The 13,937-nt window shown below is 33.3% G+C and overlaps 1 protein-coding gene across 12 annotated transcripts in view; it reads left to right on the forward strand.

Annotated features, from left to right (window-relative positions):
* Positions 1–13,937, forward strand: part of BCLAF3 (BCLAF1 and THRAP3 family member 3) — an 86,704-nt gene that overhangs the window by 26,646 nt on the left and 46,121 nt on the right. For all 12 annotated transcript variants that reach the window (XM_074300950.1, XM_074300951.1, XM_074300945.1 and 9 more), the window contains 3 exons: positions 2,870–2,944; positions 5,347–5,925; positions 6,296–6,955. In XM_074300950.1, coding sequence (XP_074157051.1) covers positions 2,870–2,944; positions 5,347–5,925; positions 6,296–6,955 — 1,314 coding nt within the window. The remainder of the gene's footprint in view (positions 1–2,869; positions 2,945–5,346; positions 5,926–6,295; positions 6,956–13,937) is intronic.

Below are 13,937 nucleotides of genomic sequence, written 5' to 3' on the forward strand. Positions count from 1 at the left end.
TTTTGTCTAGCTCTGTAATTTATAAAAAATTTAGCTTGTTTTTATACTCTTCCTCCTAGGCATTCTTTGCTTTGTAGTAGGGTTTTTGTTTGTTTTGTTTTATTTTCTGAGTCTTTGCTTGTAGATATTTTGAAGTATTTTCTTTTTGTAAGTTTGTTTCTTGAACGTCTGTATCATTATATTGGGTCATTAAGGTGGCATTATTTTTTTGTTTATTTTTTTTTCCTTGCCTTCCTGACTTTGGATTGTAGTAGGGCTAATTAATAAGCATCCCGTATTAAGGGTTAAGAAAACAATATCTGAATCTTTTCTGATCCTATGGTGTAGCTTGTTGGGTTCTGCTGCTTCTTGTTCCAGGTCAGGCTAAGGAATCTTAAAGATTTCTGAGATTCAAAAACACTGTTCTAGAAATCAGCTAAGTTCTTGTCTTACATTTGTGTCTTAGCAACACAATTATGGGCTTATTTCTGTTTGTGCTTCATAAATTGCTGTTTGACTTAGCCACTATGAATCAAATGGAAAACTCTGTAAACTGAGAGTGATTCTTCTTTGGTTTATGCTTTTGTACTCTGTTTTTTTTTTTTTTTTCCATAGGTTTCTGAGTGGGGGGCTGGTTCTGGAACCCTACTCTTTTCACAATGTTCGAGTCACATAGCTTCTGCTTATTTAGTACAATTCTACAATAATGTGGCAGATGCTATTCTAAAAATCACTGCACTGTGCAAAATTACCCTATAAAAACTCCATGGCTTATGAGAAAAAGGGGGTCCAGGGTACAACACTTAAAAATACTTCTGTCAGTGACACATTAAAAGAGTTGGGAAACTTATATAAATATATAGCACAATTTTATAACTGTTAAGTGGTTTACAAAAGAATTCTACAATAAGTAGTTAACAGTATTTGCAACCTAGGGTTTTTGCTATTCTGCCTGCACCTCAGTTTTGAGTTGGCAAGTCCAGTCACTTGGAGAGAGTGGGCCAAGTTGTGATGGGCAGCAACTCTGAGAAGGGAAGAGAACTATATAACTTTACCTTGAAAACCATTAATTGATAATGGTTGCAGCTTATGAGTTTTTGTGATATAGTGTAACCCAGTTTTGCAAGATAATACATGGTGAACTGAGGAGTTTGTACTCTGGCTGAGTTTTCTCCCTGATAAAATCATATATGGAAATGCAGAATTCATGTTATACTTAAATTGTTCCCTAATATATCAGTCATGTTGGGACAAATTTACATGTAGCAGAACTGACTGTACTTTCTTAATCATTACTCAGCCTACGTCTGGCATGTAACTCCCCTTGCCTTGTATCACATCCCCTTGTTAAGTGTTTCTTGCTCATCCTGCATGGAATATGTGATCCAGCAGTTGGGAATGATTGACAGCTGTCAATTGGCACTTGGTCTTGCTCCCTAGACAGACTAGCCCACTTTGCCAGATTTGAATCTTACTTGGCATGTAGTTGTGGGTAAAACCTTCTTCAGTCCCAGTTATTAAATGGCTGCATAGTACACTACTGACTAGACCCAATCTTCAGTGTCCCAAGATCTCAGTGTCTATCTCTGCCAATTTGGACTAGAATATAATTCGTAAATTTTTTTCCCCAGAAGTTCTTGATTAGGACTTGGTTTAGTAGTTTTTGGAGTAGTCAAGTGTTCAACAGTATTAAATTTCCACAGTTTTGCTTTGTAGTTTGAGATCTGATGTAGCAAGGATTCTTGGGGGAAGAGATGGGGGAGTGATCCTTTCTCAAATCTCATTTTCTACAAATACTTCGATTATTTTTTTTACTGTTTCCTAGGTGTTTTTCTAAAATCTAGCTTTTGAATTTTTCATAGGATGTAGAAGAATGAATTCTGAGAGTGCTCTAGTTTATTAAATTGAAAATGTAGTTCTTTGGTAGGGAAAAATATCAACTTTATCTTTGACATAAAGCGGGAAAGATACAAATATTGCTCTACTCCTTATTTGAAGAACTTTGGTGAACAATCAGGATGTGAGTTGTGTGAATTTTTTGTGTTTTGGTTTGGTTTTGTATTTTAAAATAACCTAAGAAGAGGAAAGGAAGGCTTTGTGTATAGAAGCTGGGATTCTAATTTGCCAATTTTGGAGCTCATCATTTTGTGTGTTTTTTTCTTTTTGTTTTTTGCTGAAGCAATTAGGGTTAAGTGACTTGCCCAGGGTCACTTAGGAGAAGTATTAAGTTTCTGGGGTTAGATTTGAACTCGGGTCCTCCTGACTAAGGGCTAATGCTTTATCCACCTAGCTGTCCCTGTCTTTTTGTTTTTTTAAGTGGAAATTTTTTTGATGACTAAAGTACAATAGATAGAGCATAATAATATTGTAATTCTGTAGTAGTGATTAATGTTACTTATTTTCCACAGGAATCCCTGTACCCCAGGGAAGCAAAGATGAGGAGAAAGGATTGCTATTTCTCTTCATGCTATGTGGGACTAGATAAGGGATTCTTGACCTTATTTCTATCATGGACTGCTTTTGTAGTTGTATGTTGTATACAGACTCCTTTTCAATAATGTTTTTAGATTCACAAAACAAAATAATGAAATACATAGAATTTCAAAGGAAACCATTTATTCAGAAATAAAGTTTCAAATCACACAAATCTCAGGTGAAAGTCTTCTAATTTTGAAATTTTGTGAGTCTGGAGACTTAATACCTCTATGTCTGGGGAATTCACTTATCTGGGGACTTTATTTTCCTAACGTGTACAAAGAAGACACTGATTGGATTAGATGATCTGAGATACTTTTCAACTGTACTTTTAAATAGTGGTTGACAGCCATCTTGTTTTCACTAGATATAATCCATTGTTTTCTTTGGATCTTATTGATAATTTTTTTTACAGTTTAAAAAGTGGATCATGGTACACATGTCAAAAGATGGCAAGATCACGGTCAAGATCACCTAGGTGGAAACAGAGGTAAATGTTTCCTTCTTTATGAAATTCAGTGTTAGTTTAGTTATAGTTGTAATGCATTATAACTTAAGTAGTCTGGTACTTGTAAAAACCTGTTTGAATGATTGTACAGACTATTATAATGCAATTTGCTAATATTAATGAGTTATTTCTCTGTATGGAAAACATTTCTGGCCTGTGGGAGATGCAATTTAGATGTGATAGCTAGAAGTGAAAGTGCTGTGAACACTGGGGGGAGGGAAGGAAAAAATATGTAAATTGTGTTGTTGAATTGTTTAAAATTCTGTAGTATTTCTTTGCTTTCTGTTTATTTAAAAAAAAAAAAAAAAAAAAACAGAACAAAAATAGATTGGGAAATTTGAATTGGCAAAGAGTTAAAGAGCACTGTGTTTGGAACCTGAGTTAAAATTCTGGCTTTACTGTCTTAACTATCTGTGAACTTTTTTCAGCTCTTATTTTCTCCTCTGCGACAACTGGATCCTTTAATGATGGAAATAACATGAAAACAATTATATAGATACAAGATAGATAATAGTCTTAATTGGAAGTAATTACAAAGGGAAGGCTGTAATATTGAGGGAGAGGTCCTGGAAATGGCCTCTTATAGAAGATAGAATTAGAGCTGATACTAGAAGGAAGAAAGAGATAGGTAAGGAGGGTAGAGCATTCTATACATGGGATTTAGTTTTTGAAAAGGCCTAGAACTGTTGAAGTATTTCGTGAGAATAACCATTAGGAAAACCAGTGTTGCTGGATTGGAGTGTATGTGGAAGGAAATGATAAGAAGCCTAGAAAGATAGAAAGGGATTGCTTCTGAAGACTCTAAAATATGATTTAATATTTGATTTTGTAGGTAATAGGGGTGGGGTTTATTGAAGGGGCAAGGAATAACCTGTGCTTTAGGAAAAAAATACCAAAAACATTGAAATAAATGAATTTTTGTAGTTTTGCAGTATATGTAGAGATTTCATAACAAGGTCAAGTAAGTTATCTGTGAGAAATAGAAATAGAAATTAAATTTACAGAATACTTCATTTTAAAAGGTGTCCTTTTTTATATTTTAAGTGTTGTGGAAAGATAAAGGAGAAAAGCCTAAGAATTTTGATTAAGTTAATAGTCACTTTTCTCTGTATAACATGGAGTATGAATTAAACTTATTGTTTCGAAGTTCAGAATGAGTTTCTTCCTGTGGAAGGGAGCACCACTATAGAGAAACACAATAGTGTTAGAGCTGGAAAAAATTTTAAGCATCACTTTGTTCAACACCTTCATTGTATAGTGTAGGAAACAGACTCAAAGCAATTAAGTGACTTTCTAGTAGTCATAACTAGTGGGTCTGAAAGCTGGAACATGAACCCAGTATTTTTTTCATTGTGGCCTTTTGCCTTTTCTGGGGACATTTTTAGTGTTCACTAAATGTCAGTAATTTTTTTTAAACTTATTTTAATTTGACAAGGAAATGGAAGGGAGTAGATGGAGAAATGAAAAAACCCTTGTAACATGCAAAATAAAGAATATTTCTACATTGGCTTTGTCCAAAAATACATATGAAAGTATCTGTCTTTGGGGAAATGTCCAGCTTTCAAAATAGGAAGTATTCTGAGAAATGATCATGTCTCATCTTTCACTCAGTTCAAGAATTCTATCTTTATAGTAATTGGTATAGTTATGCTATTTCTTATTGAACTCTTTTCTTACCGTGACCATAGAAATTTATAGATACTTTTTTGAAGTAGGCTCTGTGAATATGCTCACCTTGTTGGCTCTAATCTTGCTATCTTGAGTATTTTAAAATCAATTTCCCTTTCCACCTGATCCTAACATTCACAAATAGCATACTTAATAAAATTCACAGTTGAAGAAAGAGAATTTCTGTTCACTTCTATTCACTTGTTCACTTGAAGTCTCATTTAAAATAGAAAATAAATTTATCAAAATAGAGTTTTGAGGCATAGTATCAACAAAACTTCAGAAAAAGGAAATAAGTTGAAGATAAAATTTGTGAGAAGGCTTTGCCTTAATATAAAAGCTTCCTAAAAATCAGCTATAAAAAATCCTTATCTGTCTTTTTGAATGTATTAGTCTACTTAGAGGAATAGCCTTATGTAGGTTATAACCTGAATAAATATAAAAATATATTTTTGTAGGTATATGTGAATGTGGGTACTTGATGTTTGCTTATTTAAAATTCTGGCATAATCAATACTAGCAAAAAAAAAAAGTGCATGCTGGATTTATATATATTTATGGAATTTGGTAAGGTTGGGAGCATAATCAAGTAAATTGTAAATTCTAATGCTTATGGAAGAGTTAAAAATTTAGGAGGTTTTGCTTTAATTCTCTTAAAATAGAATCACTTTTTCTGTTTTGTTTGTTTGTTTTTGTTTGTTTGTTTTTAAATACAGGTCTTTATCACCAGAATTTAGGAATACTGAACACTATAGACAGAGATATCCCCATGGCAATTATGACTATGAAAATAAGGGGTTCATGAAAGATCCCAAACGGACCGTGCCTTGGAGAATGGACAGTGAGAAATATGAACAAAATGATCCAAGGATTTCCTCTCATGGAAGTGTACATCACAGAATTTATGAACACAGGTCCCCTTCCCCAAGTATAAGGAGGGATTGTTTAGAAGATACTTACAGTTATAAGCCTCACCGGGGATATTCACCAGAAAGGGGTGATAGTAGTCGAAAATTTCATTATATTCCTAAATACTTAGATACAGTACCCTACAAAGAACATGAATGGCATTATTCTTCACAAAAAATTTCAGGAAGGTACGTGCTCGATGATGCCAGATTTACTGGAATTGGAAAAGAAGTGAAACCTTTTCATAGATCAGCAGACTCTTTTAAATTTGAAGGAAAGTGGCATGAAGATGAGCTGAGGTACCAGAGGATACAGGAAGACAAATATGCTCAATCACCTCGTAGAGGTCCTGAAGAACTTGTGACAAGGAGCTCTTTTCAGAAGAGGTACAGGAAAACATTAAATTTGGGTAATGTAGTATAAAGCTTCCAGCGAAAAATAACTTTTTACATTGTAGTTGAAGAGAACTACTTTGAAAGTCTTATCTAAAACATTGTTTTTTAATTGTAATTTTGTTATGGGTTTTTGGGAGTTCTGAAGTATTTATCTTTAAGGTAAATCTTGTTGATGGCTAGAATATTTTTTTAAAGGATGTTATTTTTCTTTAACCTACTTTGTGCCTCTCTGTACAGGCTTGTGGATTATAGGTTAACTTCTGCATTCTGCTTGTAAGGCCATTCTATACAGCATTTGACACGTATAAATTCTCACTTTCTTCTCTCTAGTGCAAGTGTAAACTGCTTTATGTCAACACAGGTATCCTGAGGATGGAGATTTCAGAGAATATGGACATTCATCAAAAAGAACTAAAGACATGGAAAGATATGAAAACAGAGAGCCATCCAGGAATCCTAAATGGAAGCCAGAACACTCTTTCCCATCTTACCAAGAGAAGAAAGGGCAAAGGAGCGTTGAACCCCAAATCTATCGATCTGCAGAAAGGGAGTACCTAGAAGATAATTCATTAGCAAAGATCTATGGCTATCGACACAAACAGTATAAGCACTCAGATGAGGAACAGTCCTTTTCTAATGGAAGAACACAGAAATATTCTAAGGAAGAAGATAGAAAATACAGTTCTCCAAAGGATTCTCTAAATAGAGAGTTAGATTGTTTTAGTAATAGTGGAAGAATGAGAGACACTGAGTCAGGGAATGTTGATTCTTTAAAATATCCTAAGAAGGCTTGTGGTGCCTGTACTAATCTTTATAAAAATGATATTGATATGAGACTCTTTAGTAATAAACTGAAGGAAAGAGTAAAGAAAGAAATTGATTTGAAAAAAGATCAAGATTCTCCCAGTAGCCAGCATGATACAAGTCATAGATTTCCAGATAGGAAATCTTCAAATGGCAGTCTGAAGAGAAAACTCCTTACAGTTAAAGTGGATATGAAGAAAACATTAGATAAATACAGGTATTTATCTTTTCCCTGCTTTTCTTTGAGGTCTACTAAAATTTTTTGCTTGATCTTTACTTTTGGCTTCTGAACTATCTATCTAAAAACGTATCAGAGTACTCTAGCAGATCTTAGTTTTTCAAAAAGTCTTGTAATGACAGTGGTGCTTGTCAATGACAGGTACATATCAGTTCATAAAAAGTGTAAATTTTGCTGACAGCTCAACTCCCTATGTCCTTTGTTAGAACCTTCTTAATTATTGGGAAAAGATGTTAAAGGAGCTGGAAGGACCCTTCCTAAATATTCAAGAATAATGTTAGATACATCTTACAATTATGTCAGGTATCCATAAAAATAATTTTTATCTGAGTTAGTGGGGAGAGGGGAAGAGTTGAGTTGAGATTGCAAAGAAGAAAAGGAATTAGTTCTGGAGTGGGCCTGAAACTTTGAATCTTGAAAAAAGTTGTCATGGTAGACATTGCTGTTTCTACCCAGAGGATGCCAGGAGTAGGTTTTTTAGGAGCTTAAGTGGAGCTATTAATTTTCTATTAATACCACCCCATCACCACCAAAAAAAAACCACCCTAAAACATTTAAACCAAAGAGATCCTCTCCCAGGGGAAGCAAGTGACAATGGAGGAAGGAAAGGGGGAAAAAAAAAAAAAAGACCATAAATTGTTCCTACTTAATCCTACTAGCCAGAAAGAACTAAAAGTTAGATTTGCTTTCAGATCCAGCCTTAAGTCAAAAGAGATTTTGATTCAAAAAAAAAATATTAAGGCTTCACTACCCAAAGAATGCTGACAAATCCTAGAAGTGGATTTGGTCTTTGATTCATTTGATTCTTTTTGATTAATTAGATGTAAAAGTTGTAAAATATAATGTTAATTGTGTTATTAACATATATACTAAATCACCCAGCAAATGACAAATTTTTGCAAAAAGGGAAATCAACTCAGAGTATTGCATGTTTGGACTAGAGAAGGGAAGAACCTTCCTTGTGTAAGGAAAGAGTCTTGGGGACTAAAAGACAGAATACTCCTTTAATTCTTTTAAAATGCTTTAAAACTAAGTTTGGAAACATCTAGAATATAAATGAATATAAATAGTCCTGTTCACCTTTAAATGAATAAAAACAAATACAAAGGGGTGGGGGGGAGAATGATATCCATATACATGGATAATGTTCACCCTTACAAAATCTTTTGTTCTAATTTTTTTCCCCTCCCCTAGACAGCAAGTAATCCAATTATTAATTTATATTTTAAGAAATGCAGTATGGCTGAATTTACTTTAAAGAATCCTTTTCCATGTGAATCTTTAATGAAGATGTCATTCATTCTTCATATTTCTGGATTTTATATCAGCTCTTTACTTTTCCATTTACTATGGATGAAACTTTCCCCTAATTTATATAAATTGTCATTTTTTTCCTATGTATAATTAAATGTTTACATAAAATATCTCCAGACATTCTCTTAGGATTAAAAGAGGTAGAAAAATGGTTAACTGTTTAAAGCATCTGAATTGATTTTTAATATCTTTGACATTAGTTCCTTTCTCTCCTTTCCCTTTTAAAAATATTTTTGCTATAAAAAAGAAAATAATGAAAGGAAATTATTTTAATAGAATGTAAATTCCTAATAGGTATAGAATATATCTACATTAGTGGTGCTTAGCCTAATGCTTTTTGATACTAAGTATCAGGTGAAATTAAGTATAGTAATTATATTTTGCTTAGTCTTTATTTAAGCTATATTTAATTTCCCTGATGGTATGTTAATGAAAACATAAAACTTTGGCTCAGTGGTAGTGGTGGGGGGAGTAGAGTAGAGATGGTCATTGGTAAGCTTATATTAGAACCAGTACTTTAGACTATACTTTAAGTCTTAGACACTTTTTTTCTTGCTTGAATACTAAAAAATTCTAAAATTAGCAGTTCTGTATTATTTTATATAAATGTTTATTTTAGAGAAATGACAAGTGTGTGTATACCCACTCAAAATGTAAGAGAATAAATAAAAATAAGCACAAGGCAGAGAGGAGGAAAACATTAGTTCAGGTGATCAGGAAACACTTTATATATAGATTTATCCACTTAATGAAGTGCATAAATAGCATTGCATAGAGGAAACCAGGAGGATAAAAGAAGTGGAAGAGAGATGTGTAGGATGAGAGAATGTTTCTTCACTCTGAGGTGGATTGGATATCCATTGAGACATGGATAAGAGTAAATTGAGATATATAGGGATGAGAGAGTGAAATGTAGAAATTAGGGATAAATTGCTTCTGAGTGATCAGCAATAAGTGTCATAAGAAGAACAGAAGGTGGAAGCCATAGAAATAGTAGAGAATGGGAGATAAACAAGAATGTTTACAATCTCCTAGGGGTTATAGTTACTTGACCAAGAAAGGGAGAGGGCTTGGGTTGCCCTGTCTGTTCCTCCTGGCAAAATTGAGTGGGAGAAAGACCATAGAATCTTCCTAATTAGCAAAGGGTGTTCCTCTGGGATTAGGTCTAGAATGCTCTGCCTTCCATTCTCTAAATACAGTTTTTTTTGTTATGAATAATAGAAGCAGATGAAAATTAGATACTGATCAGATGTAATGAGTGTTATGTTGGCTTTTTTACTTAATTTCCTTTATTAGTTTTTATAAACAATATATTTTTAAAAGTATAAAAATTACACTTTTATTTCTTGGAAAAGTTCCAATTTGCTTTTACCATAGAAGCCTTTCTTATGTGTATTTTTAACATATCTTCTGAAAAAAAAAAAAAAAAGGTCATAGACTAGCAAGAGGATGTTTGTTTTTTCTTATCCAACATCTAATAGTCACAGGATTTCTAGAATAAGCTTATTTGAATTTCATCTCAATTTTATTTTCTTAGTTTTTAATGTATTTAAATACAAAGTAGAAAAAAAGTGAAAAAAGAAAAATGCACAGCATAATGTGAGGATTTATGTAACAATTTCTATTTCAAAAAAAGCATATATAGTAATAGAAGAAATTATTTTTAGAACCATCTATTTTTTCTTTGTTTCCTTACAGATTTTCTTTTTTCTGCTCTGCACTTTTCACCTTATTCTTTCAATTCCTTCTCTCTTCCACCCCAAGAGGCTGTATAGATGTATTAAGCACAGCTATATTTATGTATATGTATATGTATGTGTATGTGTATATATATCCAAAATAATGTTGATACAGCTGACATATAATGTAAGTTTGTCTCTCTTGATTAAATCATTTCAGACTTTGTCTGAGATTAATGATTACTATCCTTTTTTTTTCCTAATAAGTCCTCCTGATCATGTCATTGTACATATCTCTTATTTCCTATCCCTGCTAACTCTTCTACTTGTTAACTTTTCTTGCTATTACTTAATCTCCTCTGCCCCACGGATCCCTCCCTTATCTTCTTCTCATACCTTTTCTCTCCCTATTTTATTACATTCCCATAATCTACACACCTTATCCCACTCCTGTTAATCTTATACCCTTCTGTACCCTAATCATAACTCATTTCCTCCCCGTCTTATTTCTTTATGATTTTTGGAGGGTTTTATAACCTTCTGGTATATATTGTTTCCTCTTTAACCCATTCCCAATGTAAGTAGGATTTCAGAACCTACCGGCCCTTCTCCATAGTCTTTTCTGGATGTAGATGGCACTTTGTATCACAAGTCTATTGGCAGTTCCTTGAATCAAATCATTGTTAAAATGAGCCACATCCGTTACAGATGATTATCACATAATCTTTTTGTTATTGTGACAATCCTGTTCCAATTGTTTCCAATTGGGTTGATTTTCTTTTTGTAATTTTCTGTTTTTCTTGAATTGTTCTTTTTTCTTTGTTTTCTGTTTTTTCTTAGTCTCATTTGTTTTTCTTTTTCTTTTCTTTTCTTTTTTTTTTTTTTTTTTTTTTGCATAATCTTTTTATTTTATTTATTAAAGCTTTTTATTTACAAAGCATTTGCATGGGTAGTTTTTCCAACATTGATCCTTGCATAACCTTTTGTTCCTAATTTTCCCCTTCTTCCCCCCACCCCTTCCCCTAGCTGGCAGGTAGTCCAGTACATGTTAAATTTGTTGAAATACATGTTAGATCCAATATATGTATACATGTTTATATAGTTATCTTGTTGCACAAGAAAAATCAGATCAAGAAGGAAGAAAAAGAAAAACTGAGAAAGAAAACAAAATGCAAGCAAATAACAGAGTGAAAGTGCTATGTTGTGATACACACTCAGTTCCCATGGTTCTCTCTCTGGGTCTAGATGGTTCTCTTCATCACTTCACAAGTAGAACTGGTTTGAATCATCTCATTGTTGAAGAGAGCCACATCTGTCAGAATAGTCTCATTTGATTTTTAAGTCTTTTTTTTTTTTTTTTTTTTTTTTTTTTTTTTTTTTTTTGAGTTCTTTGAATTCCTTTTGGGCAGATAAATAGCTAATGTTATACTTTGAGGAAGGAGAGGCTTTTTTTAATTTCAGTATCCTCCTTGAAGATGAATCTTGCTCTTTGCTATTTCAATAGTAACTTTCTTTGGTTGGGTTCTTTCTCCTTTGCCTGCTTTTTTTTTTTTTTTTCCTTCTTCCCCTAAGTAAGAGCTTGTTAGTATAGAGCTTGTCATGCCTCTGGTCTCAGATCTTTCTTCTTCTTCCTTCTGGACTGGAACCCCAAACTGAGAAATCCACCCTCCTGTAAATGCTCACACCCAGCAGAGTCCCTGCCCTACTGCTTTTACACTCCCTTTTTCTTGCCCAAGGCAACATCTCAGCAACATAGCTGGACTTGTTGTTCCATAGCATAGGATCTCTTTGCTGAGTCTTCCCAGACTCAGGTGTCTTACTACCCACATTGTCTAGAAGATTAAAATTTCTTGTTGGGGGAGGGGTGGGAATCTGGAAAGTTTGGAATTTTCTGACTTACTCTGCCATCTTCCCCAGAATCCTCTTTGTCGTATGAATTGTAAACAAATTGCAATTTTGGATCATCATATTCTACTTTTTCAGGTTTTATATGGATGGAGATTGAGGCAATTTTTGGCTTCTTGATTAGCTTAGCCTTTCTAAGAAACCACTAAATTCCTGTTTAAAACTCTATTTTCTGTTGAATTGTTTCTAGAAGTTAAGATTGGCATGATTTAAAAAAAAAAAATGACTGATACATGGACAAGTTTTAAAATCACTGGGTTGGGGCAGCTAGATGGCTCAGTGGATAGAGAACTGGCCCTAAAGTCAGGAGGACCAAAGTTCAAGACCAGCCTCAGACACTTAATAATTACTAGCTGTGTGACCCTGGGCAAGTTACTTAACCCCAATTGCCTCATTAAAAAAGAAAAAAAAAAATCACTGGGTTTAAGGGATCCAAAGGATGTTGGATGTTTAATTGTTTAATGACACATAGATTTATAGTTGGAAAGACCTTAACGTATCAACTAAAAACAAGATAGTTAAGATTAAGTATTGTTGAATTGACGAATTGTGTTAGGACTGTCCACAATTGCTGTGTTTGGTAGAGATCTTTAAGAGGAGGCGAGATAACCATTTGTTGGGTTGGAGAAGCAGGGTAGTAGAGGGGATTCTTGTCAAGTTTTTGATGGTTTCTGAGATCCACTTATAATACTGGATAAAGAAACCCACCTGGTCCCAAAGAGGTAATGTATTTTGTTCAAGATGACACAAGTAAGTTAAAAGATTGGGATTCTAAGCCAATCTTCTGACTTTAAATCTAGTTTTGTTTTGTTTTTTTTCACCTGTAACCTTACTAAGAACCTAGATTTGAAACTTGATTCTGTCAGTAATTAGTCATGCAACATTTTTACTTTATTTACAATAATTTACTTTACTTCTAGGATATTGCCCTTATTTATACAATAGATTTTCTTTTTTTTTTTTCTCAATAGTATTTTATTTTTTCCAAATTCTGTAAAGACAGTTTTCAGCATTCATTTTTGTAAGATTTTGTATTTCAAATTTTTCTCCCTCCTTCACTTCCTCCTTGTTTCCTTCACTGTTTCCCAAGACAGCAAGCCATCTCCTATAGGTTAGAGATATACTGTACATTTAAACACAATTCCACATTTGTCATGTGTAAGAAAAAATCATTCCACAAGGGAAAAAACCATGAGGAAGAAAAAGAAAAAAAAAAAGTGAAAATACTATGCTTTCATCCACATTCAGTCTCCATAGTTTTCTCTCTGATTGTGGATGACATTTTCCATTCCAAATGTAGAATTGTCTTGTATCACTGCATTGCTGAAAAGAGCTAAGTCTGTAATAGTTGATTATCACATAATCTTACTGTTACTAGGTACAATGTGCTATTAGTTCTGCTCACTTCACTCAACATCAGTTCACGTGTCTTTCCAGGTTTTTCTGAAATCTTTATAACATTCCATTACATTCATATACTATTTATTCAGTCATTTTCCAATTGATGGGCATCCACTCAAATTTCCAATACCTTGCCTCTATAAAAAGAACTGCTACAAATATTTTTGCACTTCTGGGTCCTTTTCCTTCTTTTATGATTTTTATGGGATACAGAAATAGTAGTGACACTGCTGGATCATGTACAAATAGAGAACTTTTAAAGGGAAAGCAAGCTTTTTTCTTGAAGTTAAGTTTGTAAGTTATAAAACTGTAGGTGGTATCTAAAACTATTTTGCCAGGGGAGATAAATTTTACAGTTATAACTCAAAACTCAACTTTAGAGGAAAGGCTCTCTTTTCCTTATTTCTTAGCTCTTGCTTATTTCTTTTCTTGCCTTGTAAATGAACAGAAAACTAGATAGAGCTGTTTTACAAAAGACGGTAAATTCCATAGTTGAAGAAATATTGTAGGAGTTTCTGATACTGAGTTGCACCCAAGCCTCATGCCTGACCTTGATATTAATATTATTTTTTCAATACCAATTTTTATTTGAAAGCCATCAAATAAACAAGGTTCTTTTGTTTGTTTCTTTTTCTCTAGAGTTAATAGGTATAAGTCCAGTA

This window comes from Sminthopsis crassicaudata, chromosome 3, assembly GCF_048593235.1.
Source record: "Sminthopsis crassicaudata isolate SCR6 chromosome 3, ASM4859323v1, whole genome shotgun sequence".
NCBI lineage: Eukaryota > Metazoa > Chordata > Mammalia > Dasyuromorphia > Dasyuridae > Sminthopsis > Sminthopsis crassicaudata.